Source organism: Nesoenas mayeri (genome assembly GCF_963082525.1).
Source record: "Nesoenas mayeri genome assembly, chromosome: 18".
Lineage (NCBI taxonomy): Eukaryota > Metazoa > Chordata > Aves > Columbiformes > Columbidae > Nesoenas > Nesoenas mayeri.
Window position 1 is genome coordinate 1890246 of NC_137566.1, and position 12151 is coordinate 1902396.

Sequence of the window (12151 nt, forward strand, 5' to 3'; positions counted from 1 at the left end):
CTGGCTGCACACCCAGCTTCATATCGCCAGAGCCCTCCCTAGGAGAAGGTAGTTGTTATGTCCTTCTCCTCTGATGGTGCATCAGGGAAGCCCTCCTTCTCCACACCAGAGAAGCCAAGACAGTCATGCTGTCCTATCAGTCCTATCCATACAGTCCTATCAGTCAGGGGATGTACCAGCTCTAGAAGATCCCTCCAGGGTGCTCATTTGAATTTCCCCACTGCCACAGACTTACTGTGTCAAAAGTGGTGAAAATTTCTCCATGAACAAGAGATCACCTTTAAGCTCCCTTTCTCACTCCTCTCCCGCCGGTGTCTCAAGGCAGTGCCCTCAGCCCTGCTGCGCTGTGCAGAGGAGCTGCTCCTGGGCAGATCTGTCTCTTTACAGTGACACCTGGTTGCCTGAGTTCCCTCCATCCCAGAGCCCAGACCAGCTCAGCAGCACAGGAGCAGCCCAAGGTGACAGTTTTTCTTGGCGCCCTGGGCTCCCTCCAGGTGTCCCTGGGGCTCCAGGGGAACCTGCTGTGAAACAGGCTGAAGTCATCACTGATTGTACTCTCCTTCAGGCAGGGAGAAACACTTCTTTCCAGCAATGTCAGTTCTTCTCTTAGAGATAGAGTTAGGTCTAAAAATTCCTTTTTTGCCTTATTATCAGACAGGACACCCAGACAATGACAGGCAGGGATTTCCTTTACCACTTCTGAGGGGAGCCAGCTGAGTCAGTCAAAGTATGTCATTCTGCATTTCTATTGTTAGCACTGGAAGTGGACTCAGCTCTCTGCCACGGCTGCCACAAAGCCCCAGGAGCTGTGATTCCTCTTGCTGCCATTCAGGTGTGCATTAAATAGGCACCTGCATGTGAATGCCTTGTCTCAGCTCCCATGGTAATTAATGAAGATGTAGGTCAGGAGTGAGCTGTTCAGATGAAATACCTGGTGACATTTGAGGTTCCAGAGATTGTCCAAGCTTGTTCATCACACTGGCACTGTCCCTATTTATTATTTTTTTGTCAGCCAATGCTGCCATCTGACCAAAAGGTGTCCTGTGTCATAGAGACTGCCAAGTTTCTCTCAGTCTTTTCCATCAGCTCTGTTGACTAGATCTCCATTGACTGTAATGACTGTTTTCATCCACACATGGCCTAGTTAAATTCCAGGTAGTTGATCTATTTAATGCCCAACTAGAGGCCTGTAGTGCTAGGTGAGATGCCAAGGCTCTCACGCATAACTGCATGGAGCTGGTTGGTACAGCACAATAAAGCCATTCCCACTCAGAGCGAGTGTGTGACAGACACCTGGACAGCACTGCAGACAGATTTGGTGCCTTTGTGCAAGCCACCGATTGCCACCACTGCAGTGCGGCATGCGTGTCCCTTCTCTATCCAGTAGATGTATGGCAGTCCAGGAACACAAGGCTGGGCTCTCCAATTTTTTGCCTAAATTCTCAAACTGTTGTTTTTTTCAACTCCACCAACCCATACTCACCCCATTGAAAATACAGTCAAGGAACAGACAAAACGTTTTCACAGTGGTTCTTTCAGCAGCACCTCGTCATTCCTGCAGAACAGTGACAGGTCTGCCAAAGTACCTCAGAGGCAGCAGAGCCACCACTGAAGTAAACCGGTTTATTTCCAGGGCTGCCCTACCCAGCCCTATTTGTCCATGGCCATGGGGAGAGCAGGGTTTGCCTGGTGGCACACCTGATGTGCTACAGCCGAAGTGTGCACCAATTCCCTCAGCCCAGGGCACAGACAAGTTAAGCTGGAGCCCAAGCTTTTTGACATCTATGGTGTAACATTTTGGGGTGCTGCAATAGTTGGGTACAGGTTTTTCAGGAGACACAAACTGGAAGGGTTAGTAGTGGGGTTCCCTTAAAATGAAGAAGTCGCTTAGATGTACGTAGTTGATTTATGGGGAGGATGACAAGTTGGGTGAGGTCTTGTGGGTGAGGATCAGGGGAGAGTCCAGCAAATGTGAAATTGTGGTGGGAGATAAGGAAACCACAGTCAGGGTGAAAAAATGGTCATAGACCTCTTTAAGCCATCCAGGAGATTTCTGGATGTAGAAGCCTGGGCCTCACTGGGGATTTTAATGACCCCGGCATTTGCTGGAAGAGGAAAAAAGCATGAGGGTGACAAAGCTTGTGAGGGGCCAGCAAAGCAAGTCTTCTGAGGGACTGGGGCTGTTCAGCCTGGAGAACAGGAGCTGAGGGGAGACCTTCTGATCTCTGAACTGCCTGAAAGGAGCTTGGAGCATGGAAGGTGTTGGTCTCTGCTCCCAAGTAGCAAGCGATAGGACAAGAGGAAACGGCCTCAAGTTGCACCAGGGGAGGTTGAGATTGGATATTAAGAAAAAAATCTTCATGGAAAAGGTTGTGAAGCACTGGAACAAGTTGCCCAGTTCAGTGGTGGAGTTACCATCCCTAAAGGGGTTTAATAGATACTGAGATGAGGTTCTTAGGGACATGGGTCAGTGCCAGTGTTGGGTTAATCATTGGACTTGATGATCTTGAGAGTGTCTTCCAACCGAAATGATTCCATGATTCTATGAAACAGCCCAGGTGGTTTCTGGAGTGTCTTGGAAGAGCTTCTTAGCACAGCTGCCAAATGGGCTAAATAGGTTAATGGAAGCCTGGATCTGATGTTTGCAAACAAGGCAGAGCTGGCCGAGTATGTGAAGACTGACTGTCATGATCCTGAAATAGTGAAGTCCCAGTGTTCAAGGAGAGTGAGGAAGGATAATGGAAGACTCTAGACACCAGACATCAGAAAAGCAGCTTTTGGTCTGTTTTGGGAAGATTTATTTGAGTTCCAACGATCAGCAGTGCTGTAGGGCAGCATAGCTGCTGATTTGCATGAACAGCATTCTCCAAGCTTAGCGATGTTCTATATTGAAACTCTGTTGAAACTTGAACGATTCCAAAGAACATCATTATGATTGTTTACTGCTTCAGGAATAGTTAAAGAAGTAGCAAATATAATGTGTGGTCACTGCTGAGAGTAAGAGCAAGTCTAGGCAGATCTGAGATAGTCTATGTCCTCTGCCTTCACCAGCAAGGCCTCTCAAGCCTTTGTGCCTTGGAAGCCTTGAAAGAGGACAGTGAGGTTACTTCTGTCTGGTCAGGTGAAAGGCCACGAGAAGGCTGATGGGTTTGGGTTCCTGCTTGAAGGGTTATTTCCCAGATGGCGGGGCTTTCCTTGGAGGTAGGAATCATCGGGAGAGATAAACACTGCCACACAGTGCAGCTTGGAAGGTGGAGACTGGACATGAGGAGGAAGAAACGTCACTCAAAGTGTAGTGCTGTGGTACAAGAAATCATCCAGGAGTATGAGATCTGTGCATCTCTTTGCGTTTCGAGGAACGGTGTGAGGGTGAACAGACCTCAGTGAATGTATGGAAACACCAGGGTGAGAGCAAGGTGAGGATGCAAGATGGGTGTCTACAGACTTCAGGGAAAGAGAAGCAGCTGTGGGACACTGTAGGACAACCTGTGCTGGAGATGGAAAAGGGCGCTGGCAAGGCTGAAATTCGCCAAGAGAACCCAAGTGTTTCTGCTCTTGTCTATGGCAATCATCACTGCCACCAAGGCCTATGAGAAGACATGTTGTCCTCAGGCACTGTGGAGGCTTCATGGTCTCCTTACACACCCCCAGTAAGGCCGGGAACTGTCACACCCTTGTCCTTTTCTCAACATCATACACCCCACATCCCACTGACCCAGGAAGAGCCCTGAGCAATGTGTGAGGGACAGGACCTGCCTTCCGAGGGGCTGAGGGTCAGGGTTTGGCCTCTCTGCTTCATCAAACAAAACCAAGGTTTTCTCCACATCTCAGCTGTCTGCACATTGTCTATCTGCCATCGTGTCCTCTAATTATCTGCTCTAACAAGACCCTAGGAGTCTTTGCTAGTAATGGCCCTCAGCGGGACTTATTAATACTTCAAGGTACTTAGGATTACTTTCTTCTGACTTTGACTTCTAGAAAGGTTTGTGCAACCTCCTCTCAGTACCTGAGGTTGAAAGACTCAGCACCAAATGCACCATGGGGCTTGTTACAGCGAAGACAGCCCTAACAAACCATGTCTCTTCCTGTAATTGTCTTCTAGTCTTGTAAAGTTAATGAGAGGTTTCCTAGTGTGTTTATGGATAAAGATTTCAAAGGACTAATAAATTTGGCTTTTTATTTTGAAGGGTGCAGTTTATTATTGTTCAGTTTAGAGAATAGGTGATCTCAGCATTATCTGATTTATGTTGATCCAGGGTCTCTTCTAAGGAGGTCTGGGCTGGTTAGAGAAACCATCCCTTGAGGTCTGACACAGTGTGGACAACCTTGCTCCACTCCTCCCGAGCCGCATCGTTTCTCTCACTGGCCACCTGGGACTTGCATCCCTTTTCCTTACATCAGACTTCACTGCAGTTACAGCTGGATGTTCCAGCTCCTTTGCACCAGCTCCCACCTGCTCTCCTTGGAGACCTGGCTGCACACAGACGAAAGGGACTGCTCTTATTTTTGAACAAACAAAATAAAACTGATAAGATTAGTCATTAAAAGAAAACACACTCAACTGTTTCCCAAGTACAAGCTGCCACCAATAAGTGTCAACTACCACAAGGCTCAACCATTCCAAATATGTTTTAAAAATAAGGAAATTATAAAATAAACACAATTAAAGAGTTGGTTAAAGACAGAATTAGACAGATTACTGAAAGATTGGCAAACTTTTAATTCCCTGAAGCTCAAAGCAGGAACTGGATTGTTGGGAGGTGTCTGAGTGCTCAAAGAGTAAGTGGAAGGGAAATCCAGAGAGCAAGAGCAGGCTCTTATGTGCATATTGGCTGCTGGAAAGCTGGCTTTAGATATGGTAATTTTACTTAGGGCAGGTGAAAATACATGAAAAATGAAGGAGATCAAATGCACAGCCTGACAGAGAGATTGCTGACAAGGCCAATCTAGTGGGAATTCAATAGTTCTTCTCATGCTATAAATGCACAGCCTGCAAATGTCGCATTTTGATCTCATGGGAAAAGACTGACATTTATTAAAAGTATTCAATTGTTTCAGCTGATAAGATCCTGCTAACACTTTTAAACTCCTTTAAATTTTTCCCAGGTTTTGAGGTATCCAGTGCCATCTCCAGAGGAGCCACTGTCTCTGCAGTCCAAGCCTGGGGCTGGATGCTGTCACAAAGGAGGTGAGACACCCTCTGAAGCTGCAGTTGGAGCCTGGGAAGAGGGTCCCAGGGCACCTACACTGTCATGATGTGCCCCTGTACCTCTAACTGCATCTGAGATCAGTTTTATGATCATTTGCCTTTGCATAGGCAGTACACAAAATCCCCCAGAAATCTCTATATTAAAACAAGACAAAACAAAGAAAGGAGGATAACAACATCAAGTGTTTGAAGTTTAAAGTTGCAATAGGACATTTCCTTCACTCTACACCTTTCATTCTATTTCTTTGTTGATTTTTTTAAAATGTTCTCTAGATTTCCATCATACTTAGACATATAGCATTCAGAAAGATTATTATTATGTCTTACACAGAGCCCAGGGCCTGAAAAACCTCTCTGCCCATGACTGTTCATGCCACCTCTAACTCCTGGCACAGAGTGAGTCACACTCTGAGGTGCTGACCACTCTCACCTGATGGAGGGAAGCAGGGTAAAAAGCTTCAGTGAAACACTCTCTTTTTGCATGGCCAAATTTGCACTAATCTCATCAAACATGGGCTATCTGTCTTTTTTTTTGTAAGCATATGTAAAAATCTATATGTATGTATAGGTAAATTTTTAGATTAATCAAATAAGCATAAAATTGTAGAATCATAGATTTGCATAGGTTGGAAAAGACCTTCAAGATCATCAAGTCCAACACTAAACCTAACACTGCCAAGTCCACCTCTAAACCACATCTCCAAGCAACACCTCTACATGTCTTTTTGGTACCTCCCAGGGTGGTGACTCAGCCACTTCCCTGGGCACCCTGTTCCAATGCTTGAAAACACATTCACTGAAGAAATTTTTCCTAATATGCAATCTAAACCTTCCCTGGTAGCTGTTTCCCTTTGTCCTATTGATTGTTACCTGGGAAAAGAGACCAACACCCTCCATGCTACAACCTTCTTTCAGGTAGTTGTAGAGTGAGGTCTCCCCTCAGCCTCCTTTTCTCCATGTTAAAAGAGCCCCAGGTCCCTCAGCTGTTCCCCACCAGGCTCATGCTCCAGACTCTTAACCAGCTTTGTTGCCCTTCTCTGAACTTGCTCCAGCACCTCAATTTCTTCTTTGTTATGAGGGGCCCAAAACTGACTTCAGGACTTGAGGTAGGGCCTCACCAATGCCCAGTACAGGGGGATAGTCACCAAGGATTAGGAGTTTCTAAGGCACGGGTGAGCTCACCACAGCATTCTCACCCATCTCCTTGTTGTGGTCTATGAGCTGATCAGACACAGGTCACCTCACGTTCCTTTTCCCATGTCATGAGATGGTTCTGAGACCTCATGGTCCCTGTCCTGCTCCCAAGGTGCCAACCACCCTAAGTCCAGGTTAGAAAAGGGACTGAAGTTCATGAGATGAGAGCATGAGAAGGCAGGCTTTGGGCATTACGCTTTCAGGTTAGGGTTTCAGGATTAGAGCTCACCTTCCAGGATTAGGGACTAGGCAAAGGTTTAGCAGGAGGGTTTGGAGCTCTGCTGAGGGTTGTCAGGATAGTGTAGGCTGTTTTTGTGTGTTAGTGTTTTGTTAGGGCTGAGGTCAGGGGCTGGGATTAAGGCTAGCATTTTCATGTGATGGATAAATAAGAACAAAGGGTAGGGTAAGAGTAAGGGGTTATGTGTTTGGGCTTAGGTTTAGAGGTAAGGTTTGAGGTCAAGGGTTAGAGTAGTCGATTCCTTTAAAGGTGTGGGGTAACACTTAGGAATATGAGAAAGTTGAAACCTCTACAGGAAAGAACTCAGTGCAATCACTGAAAAAGTCTTCATTTCCAGCATGGCTAGATTTTAATGAATTTTCAGATTTTTTAAAAATTATTTTTTATTGACTGCACCAAGGCTATCTACCAGCAAGCTGATCATGTTGACTTGATTAATGTGAACAATTTTCAGCAGCCACTTACCAAAATGAATATTCTTCTGTAGTTAGAATGCAACATTCTCTCTCTTTACTTCTGCCTTACTGTCTTTCCTCCATCCTCTCCTGATTCTGTCTTCAAACAGATCTCCAAAGGGAAAGATTCTTTAAATCACAGAATAACTCAGGTTGGAGGAGATCTGAATGTCATCTTGTCTGACCCTCCTGCTCGAGTCAGGGTGAACTAATGAGGTAGCTCAAGGGCTCCCCCCAGTTTGCCATTATCCACAAAGGACCCAAAGGTGATCTCCATCCCATCATACAGGCAGATAATGAAAATGTTCAACAGTATTGGCTTAAGTGCTAGTCACTGAGGAATGCCAAGAGTGAGTGGCTGCCAGGAGGAGTCCATACCTCTGATGGCATCTGGGCCTGACCATTCAGCCAAACTCTCACCCACATTGTGACTTACATTTTCAGTCCAGATATCACCAATATGGCTATTAGGACATTATGAGAGACAATGTCAAAAACCTTATTAAAGCCCCGGTACACAACATTCCCTACTTTCTCCTCCAGTACGGGTTCAGCACCCTTTTTTTTTTTCCTTCAACTGCCTGGAGATGTCTGGAAGAGCGCTCACTCCATGACTTCCCTAGGGACTGAGGTGAAGCTGAGCAGCCTATAATTCTCATGGTCTCTGTCTCAGATTTTACAATCTTTTTTTTTCAGAGGACTTTGTAACCTCCCTGATGTCTACAGCTTTTTGAAGATGTTTGAGAGAGGACTAACAATGACACCAGTCAGCTCCACCAGCACCTCTCTGCCCCTTATCACACCAAAAGTTTTCTCCAAATTCCATACTTCCAGGTGAGTTTCTGGGACACAGCAAAGGTTGTCCAGGTCCTCTGGGCCTGTTCAGAAGACAACAGCAGACTAACACGTTCATGGGCTCTCTGTGCACCTCAACACTTTTCTGCCCTTTTTTCTCAGTGTTCCACTTCTGCCCAACCATTCTAGTCCTTAGGGTGTAGATGATGGGACTGAGAGATTGTAGAGTCTTGAATCTGGGCAGGAACAACCCCAGGTTCCAGTATAAGTTGGAGAACAACCTGTTAAAGAGCAGTGTAGGGGAAAGGGACCTGGGGGTCCTGGGGACAGCAGGATGACCATGAGCCAGCACTGGGCCCGTGTGGCCAGGAAGCCAATGGTACCTGGGGTGGGTTAGAAGGGGGTGGTCAGTAGGTCAGAGAGGTTCTCCTGCCCCTCTGCTCTGCCCTGGGGAGACCACACCTGGAATCTTGTGTCCAGCTGTGGCCCCTCAGTTCCAGCAGGACAGGGAACTGCTGGAGAGAGTCCAGCACAGGGCAACAAAGATGATTAAGGGAGTGGAGCATCTCCCGTGTGAGGAAAGGCTGAGGGAGCTGGGACTCTGGAGCTGAAGAAGAGGAGACTGAGGGGTGACCTCATTAATGTTGACAAATACATAAAGGGTGAGTGTCAGGAGGATGGAGCCAGGCTCTTCTCGGTGACAACCAGTGATAGGACAAGGGGCAATGGGTTCAAAGTGGAACACAAGAGGTTCCACTTAAATATGAGAAGAAACTTCTTTGCGGTGAGTGTGCCAGAGCCTGGCCCAGGCTGCCCAGGGAGGTTGTGGAGTCTCCTTCTGTGCAGACATTCCAACCCGCCTGGACACCTTCCTGTGTAACCTCATCTGGGTGTTCCTGCTCCATGGGGGGATTGCACTGGATCAGCTTTCAAGGTCCCTTCCAACCCCTGACATTCTGGGATTCTGTGAGCAGAGATGTGAGGATGGTGTAGAAAAAAGACTTCCTCAGACTGTCTTGGGAGGGCTGTTCTGGGCATCCCACAATCAAGGATAAGGGTGCAGTAAAAACAGTGGCACAGGTGAGGTGAGGTGAGGTGAGGAGAGGAGAGGTGAGAGGAGCAGGTGGAGGCCTTCTGCCTGTCTACACTGGGTCAGAGAGCAGTGATGCATTCACAGGCAGACCTGGCTTTAAAGTGCAAGTTATGAAAGCATGAGTGTCACAGTGTTACTGCAGGAGATCTCCAGCAATGGGGAAAAATCACAGAAGACATCATCAGCTACACTGAGGCCACAAAACTGTATCTGGGTCAAGAATGAAATGATTATTGCAGGGGATAAAAATCCCCACAGCCAAGGGGAAGCTGCCTTCTGGAGACAGACCATCCAGTCCATGGCTCTTGCAAAACCACGTGGGTGGCATACAGCCCAGTACTGCTCATAGCGTGTAGCCACTAGAAAAACAAACAAACAAAGAAACCACATACACACAAAAAACCCCACAAAAAACCCACTCATTACCTGCAAGAGTACTAACACGTCTGTGAGCAGAGATGGTGCCGTCATCAGTCACAAAACTGTGCAGCAACTGGGTCTGGGTGGTAGAGCTGTATCAGGTCTCCAGGGAGGACACAGGGACCTCGGTTCAAGCACATCAAAGTGCTGCATTCAGGTGGTTTCTTGGGGAAGTTACTCTCAACATGAAGTAACCTCTATACACAGTCCCACAGGCTTTCATGGCCTCCACTGGAGTAGCTGATGACATCTGAGCTCATTTGGGTTCATCTCCCCCCATACAGGGTGTACATGCTCACATGTCTCAGTGCACACCTGGACTTCTGACCTAGTCATCTGGTGTCCTTCCATCATGGGAAGAACAAGCTCTCTGAGCCATGGTGAGAGGACAATGATCAAAATGGTGGCTGCAAGAGACAACAGCCCCAAGCTGGCACACAGCAGCATGATAGACTGTTTCCGTGTCTCTCTTGCACATACATGGTGCCCTGCTCTTCTGGGACATCCCATCTCCCCACAGAGCCTTTCAACAAAGAGGTCACATCTCCACTGGCCTGGCCAACCGTTCCTGCACCCTATCCCCACACTCCCCACAGCCCCCAATCAGGGGGGTTTGCTTTGTAGAGCAGGTTTGCCTCAGTGCCTGGACTGTGCTGACTCTGAGGGGCCATACTGGTCAGGCTGGGAGGCAGACGCAGTTGATGGTGGACACTGCCACTAATGGCCTCCCAGACCAGCTCTTAGGTGACTATGAAAGGAGCTCAGAGGGACCCTGCCTTGTTCACCATCTGTGTGGGTGCTGGCCACCAACAAGAAAAAACAGACCAGCCCAAAGTCCCTTGAAAGCCACACTGGGACCCTGATATCACACTGAGCCCACAGAGAAACAAACACAACAAAGAGCCTTTACAGAGTCTGTTCCTTAGGCGTGTTCTTTAGAAAAACTTTAAAAGAAGACCTAACCCTTCAGGCACTGTGCTAAGGAGATCCCCTTGCTAATGGAAGTGCTGTTCTGAGGCCAGCTCTGTCACAAAAGTGCCCATTGCCTGTCCCTGTTTGCAGCCACAGGACTGTGACCAAGCCTTGGGAGTACTCAGGTCTTGCACCAACACAAGGGCACAGAAGCAGAGTGGAGAAGTGGAAAGAGAACAGCTCTGGAAAGAATAAGGCTGGTGCTCCCTGGCAGTGTTGCTGTGCTAAGACTCTTTTTCCCTCCACCTCTGCACTCAGACACTTTTCCTTCATCTTCACAAAGGTCTGAGAGGAAGGATCTGAGACAAACAATTCACTGCATGGTCCTTTATTTTGTTTAAATACACAGAGAGCATGGCTTCTCATTTACAAGGTCTGTGACTCAGACTGTAAAGGTAGATGGTAAATTAGAACTGGGATGAATAATGACATTTGTTTCTGAACAATATTATCACAGGTTAAAAACAGCAAAATGAAACAAGCCTTCTCCAAACTCCAAACAAAAATCTGCAACTACAAACTGTACAAAAGAAAGGCTGGACATGTCATAAGTTATATCATGGGTGATGTGAAGAAGCTGGGCAGTTTATTGCTTTTGAAATCCAGCCATTAGTTTCCTCAGGGCATCCTTGAGCTCCTGGTTCCTCATGCTGTAGATGAGGAGGTTCAGTGTTGGAGGCACCACTGAGTACAGAAATGACACCACCAGATCCAGCAATGCGTAAGAGACTGAACGGGGCTTCAGGTGGGCAAACATGCCAGTGCTGACAAACAGGGAGACCACAGCCAGGTGAGGGAGGCAGGTGGAAAAGGCTTTGTGCCATCCCTGCTCAAAGGGGATCCTCAGCACGGCCCTGAAGATCTGCACATAGGACACCACAATGAACACAAAACACCCAAATATTGTTAAGACACCAACCACAAGCAACCCAGCTTCCCTGAGGTAGGTTTCTGAGCAGGAGAGCTTGAGGATCTGGGGGATCTCACAGAAGAACTGGCGCAGGGCATTGCCCTTGCACAGGGGCAGTGAAAATGTATTGGCTGTGTGCAGCAGAGCATTGAGAAACCCAGTGGCCTAGGCAGCTGCTGCCATGTGGACACAAGCTCTGCTGCCCAGGAGGGTCCCGTAGTGCAGGGGTTTGCAGATGGCAACGTAGCGGTCATAGGACATGATGGTGAGGAGAAAAAACTCTGCTGTAGTATGTAAGACAAAGGCCTGAGCAGCACATCCTGTGTAGGAGATGGCCATGGTGTCCCAGAGGGAATTGGCCATGGATTTGGGGACAGTGGTGGAGATGGAGCCCAGGTCAAGGAGGGAGAGGTTGAGCAGGAAGAAGTACATGGGGGTGTGGAGGTGCTGGTCACAGGCTATCGTGATGATGATGAGGCCGTTGCCCAGCAGGGCAGCCAGGTAGATGCCCAGGAAGAGCCAGAAGTGCAAGAGCTGCAGCTCCCGTGTGTCTGTGAATGTCAGGTGGAGGAACTGGGTGATGGAGCTGCTGCTGGACATTTGCTGCCTCTTGGACATGGGGACCTATTCACAGAGAAAAAGACAGTGAAAGACAAGGGTACAATTTTTCTGAAGAAAACCTATGCTGTTTCTCATAGAACATCCCGGTGTGCCCAATGCACTCCTCCCCCCAACACACACTTAGTCTCCTGTTTCAGGAAGACTGTTGTAGGTCCCTGTCCTGAGCTCTGGTTGGTGCTAGCTCAGGGGCTCTGCTTCTGCTCTGCAGGAGTCAGTCTGGCCCTACAGCAACAGGTAAATAGGA

The 12151-nt window shown here is 47.8% G+C and overlaps 1 protein-coding gene across 1 annotated transcript in view; it reads right to left on the reverse strand.

The window, feature by feature from the left end:
* LOC308047309 (uncharacterized protein) overlaps nucleotides 1-11886 on the reverse strand; it is a gene marked incomplete at both ends in the record, with an annotated part of 71601 nt that extends 59715 nt beyond the window's left edge. The window contains 3 exon segments of the mRNA XM_080355724.1: nucleotides 7475-7560; nucleotides 10970-11451; nucleotides 11455-11886. Of these exon segments, the coding sequence (XP_080211850.1) occupies nucleotides 7475-7560; nucleotides 10970-11451; nucleotides 11455-11886 (1000 nt within the window).
* Nucleotides 11887-12151: the final 265 nt, after the last annotated feature.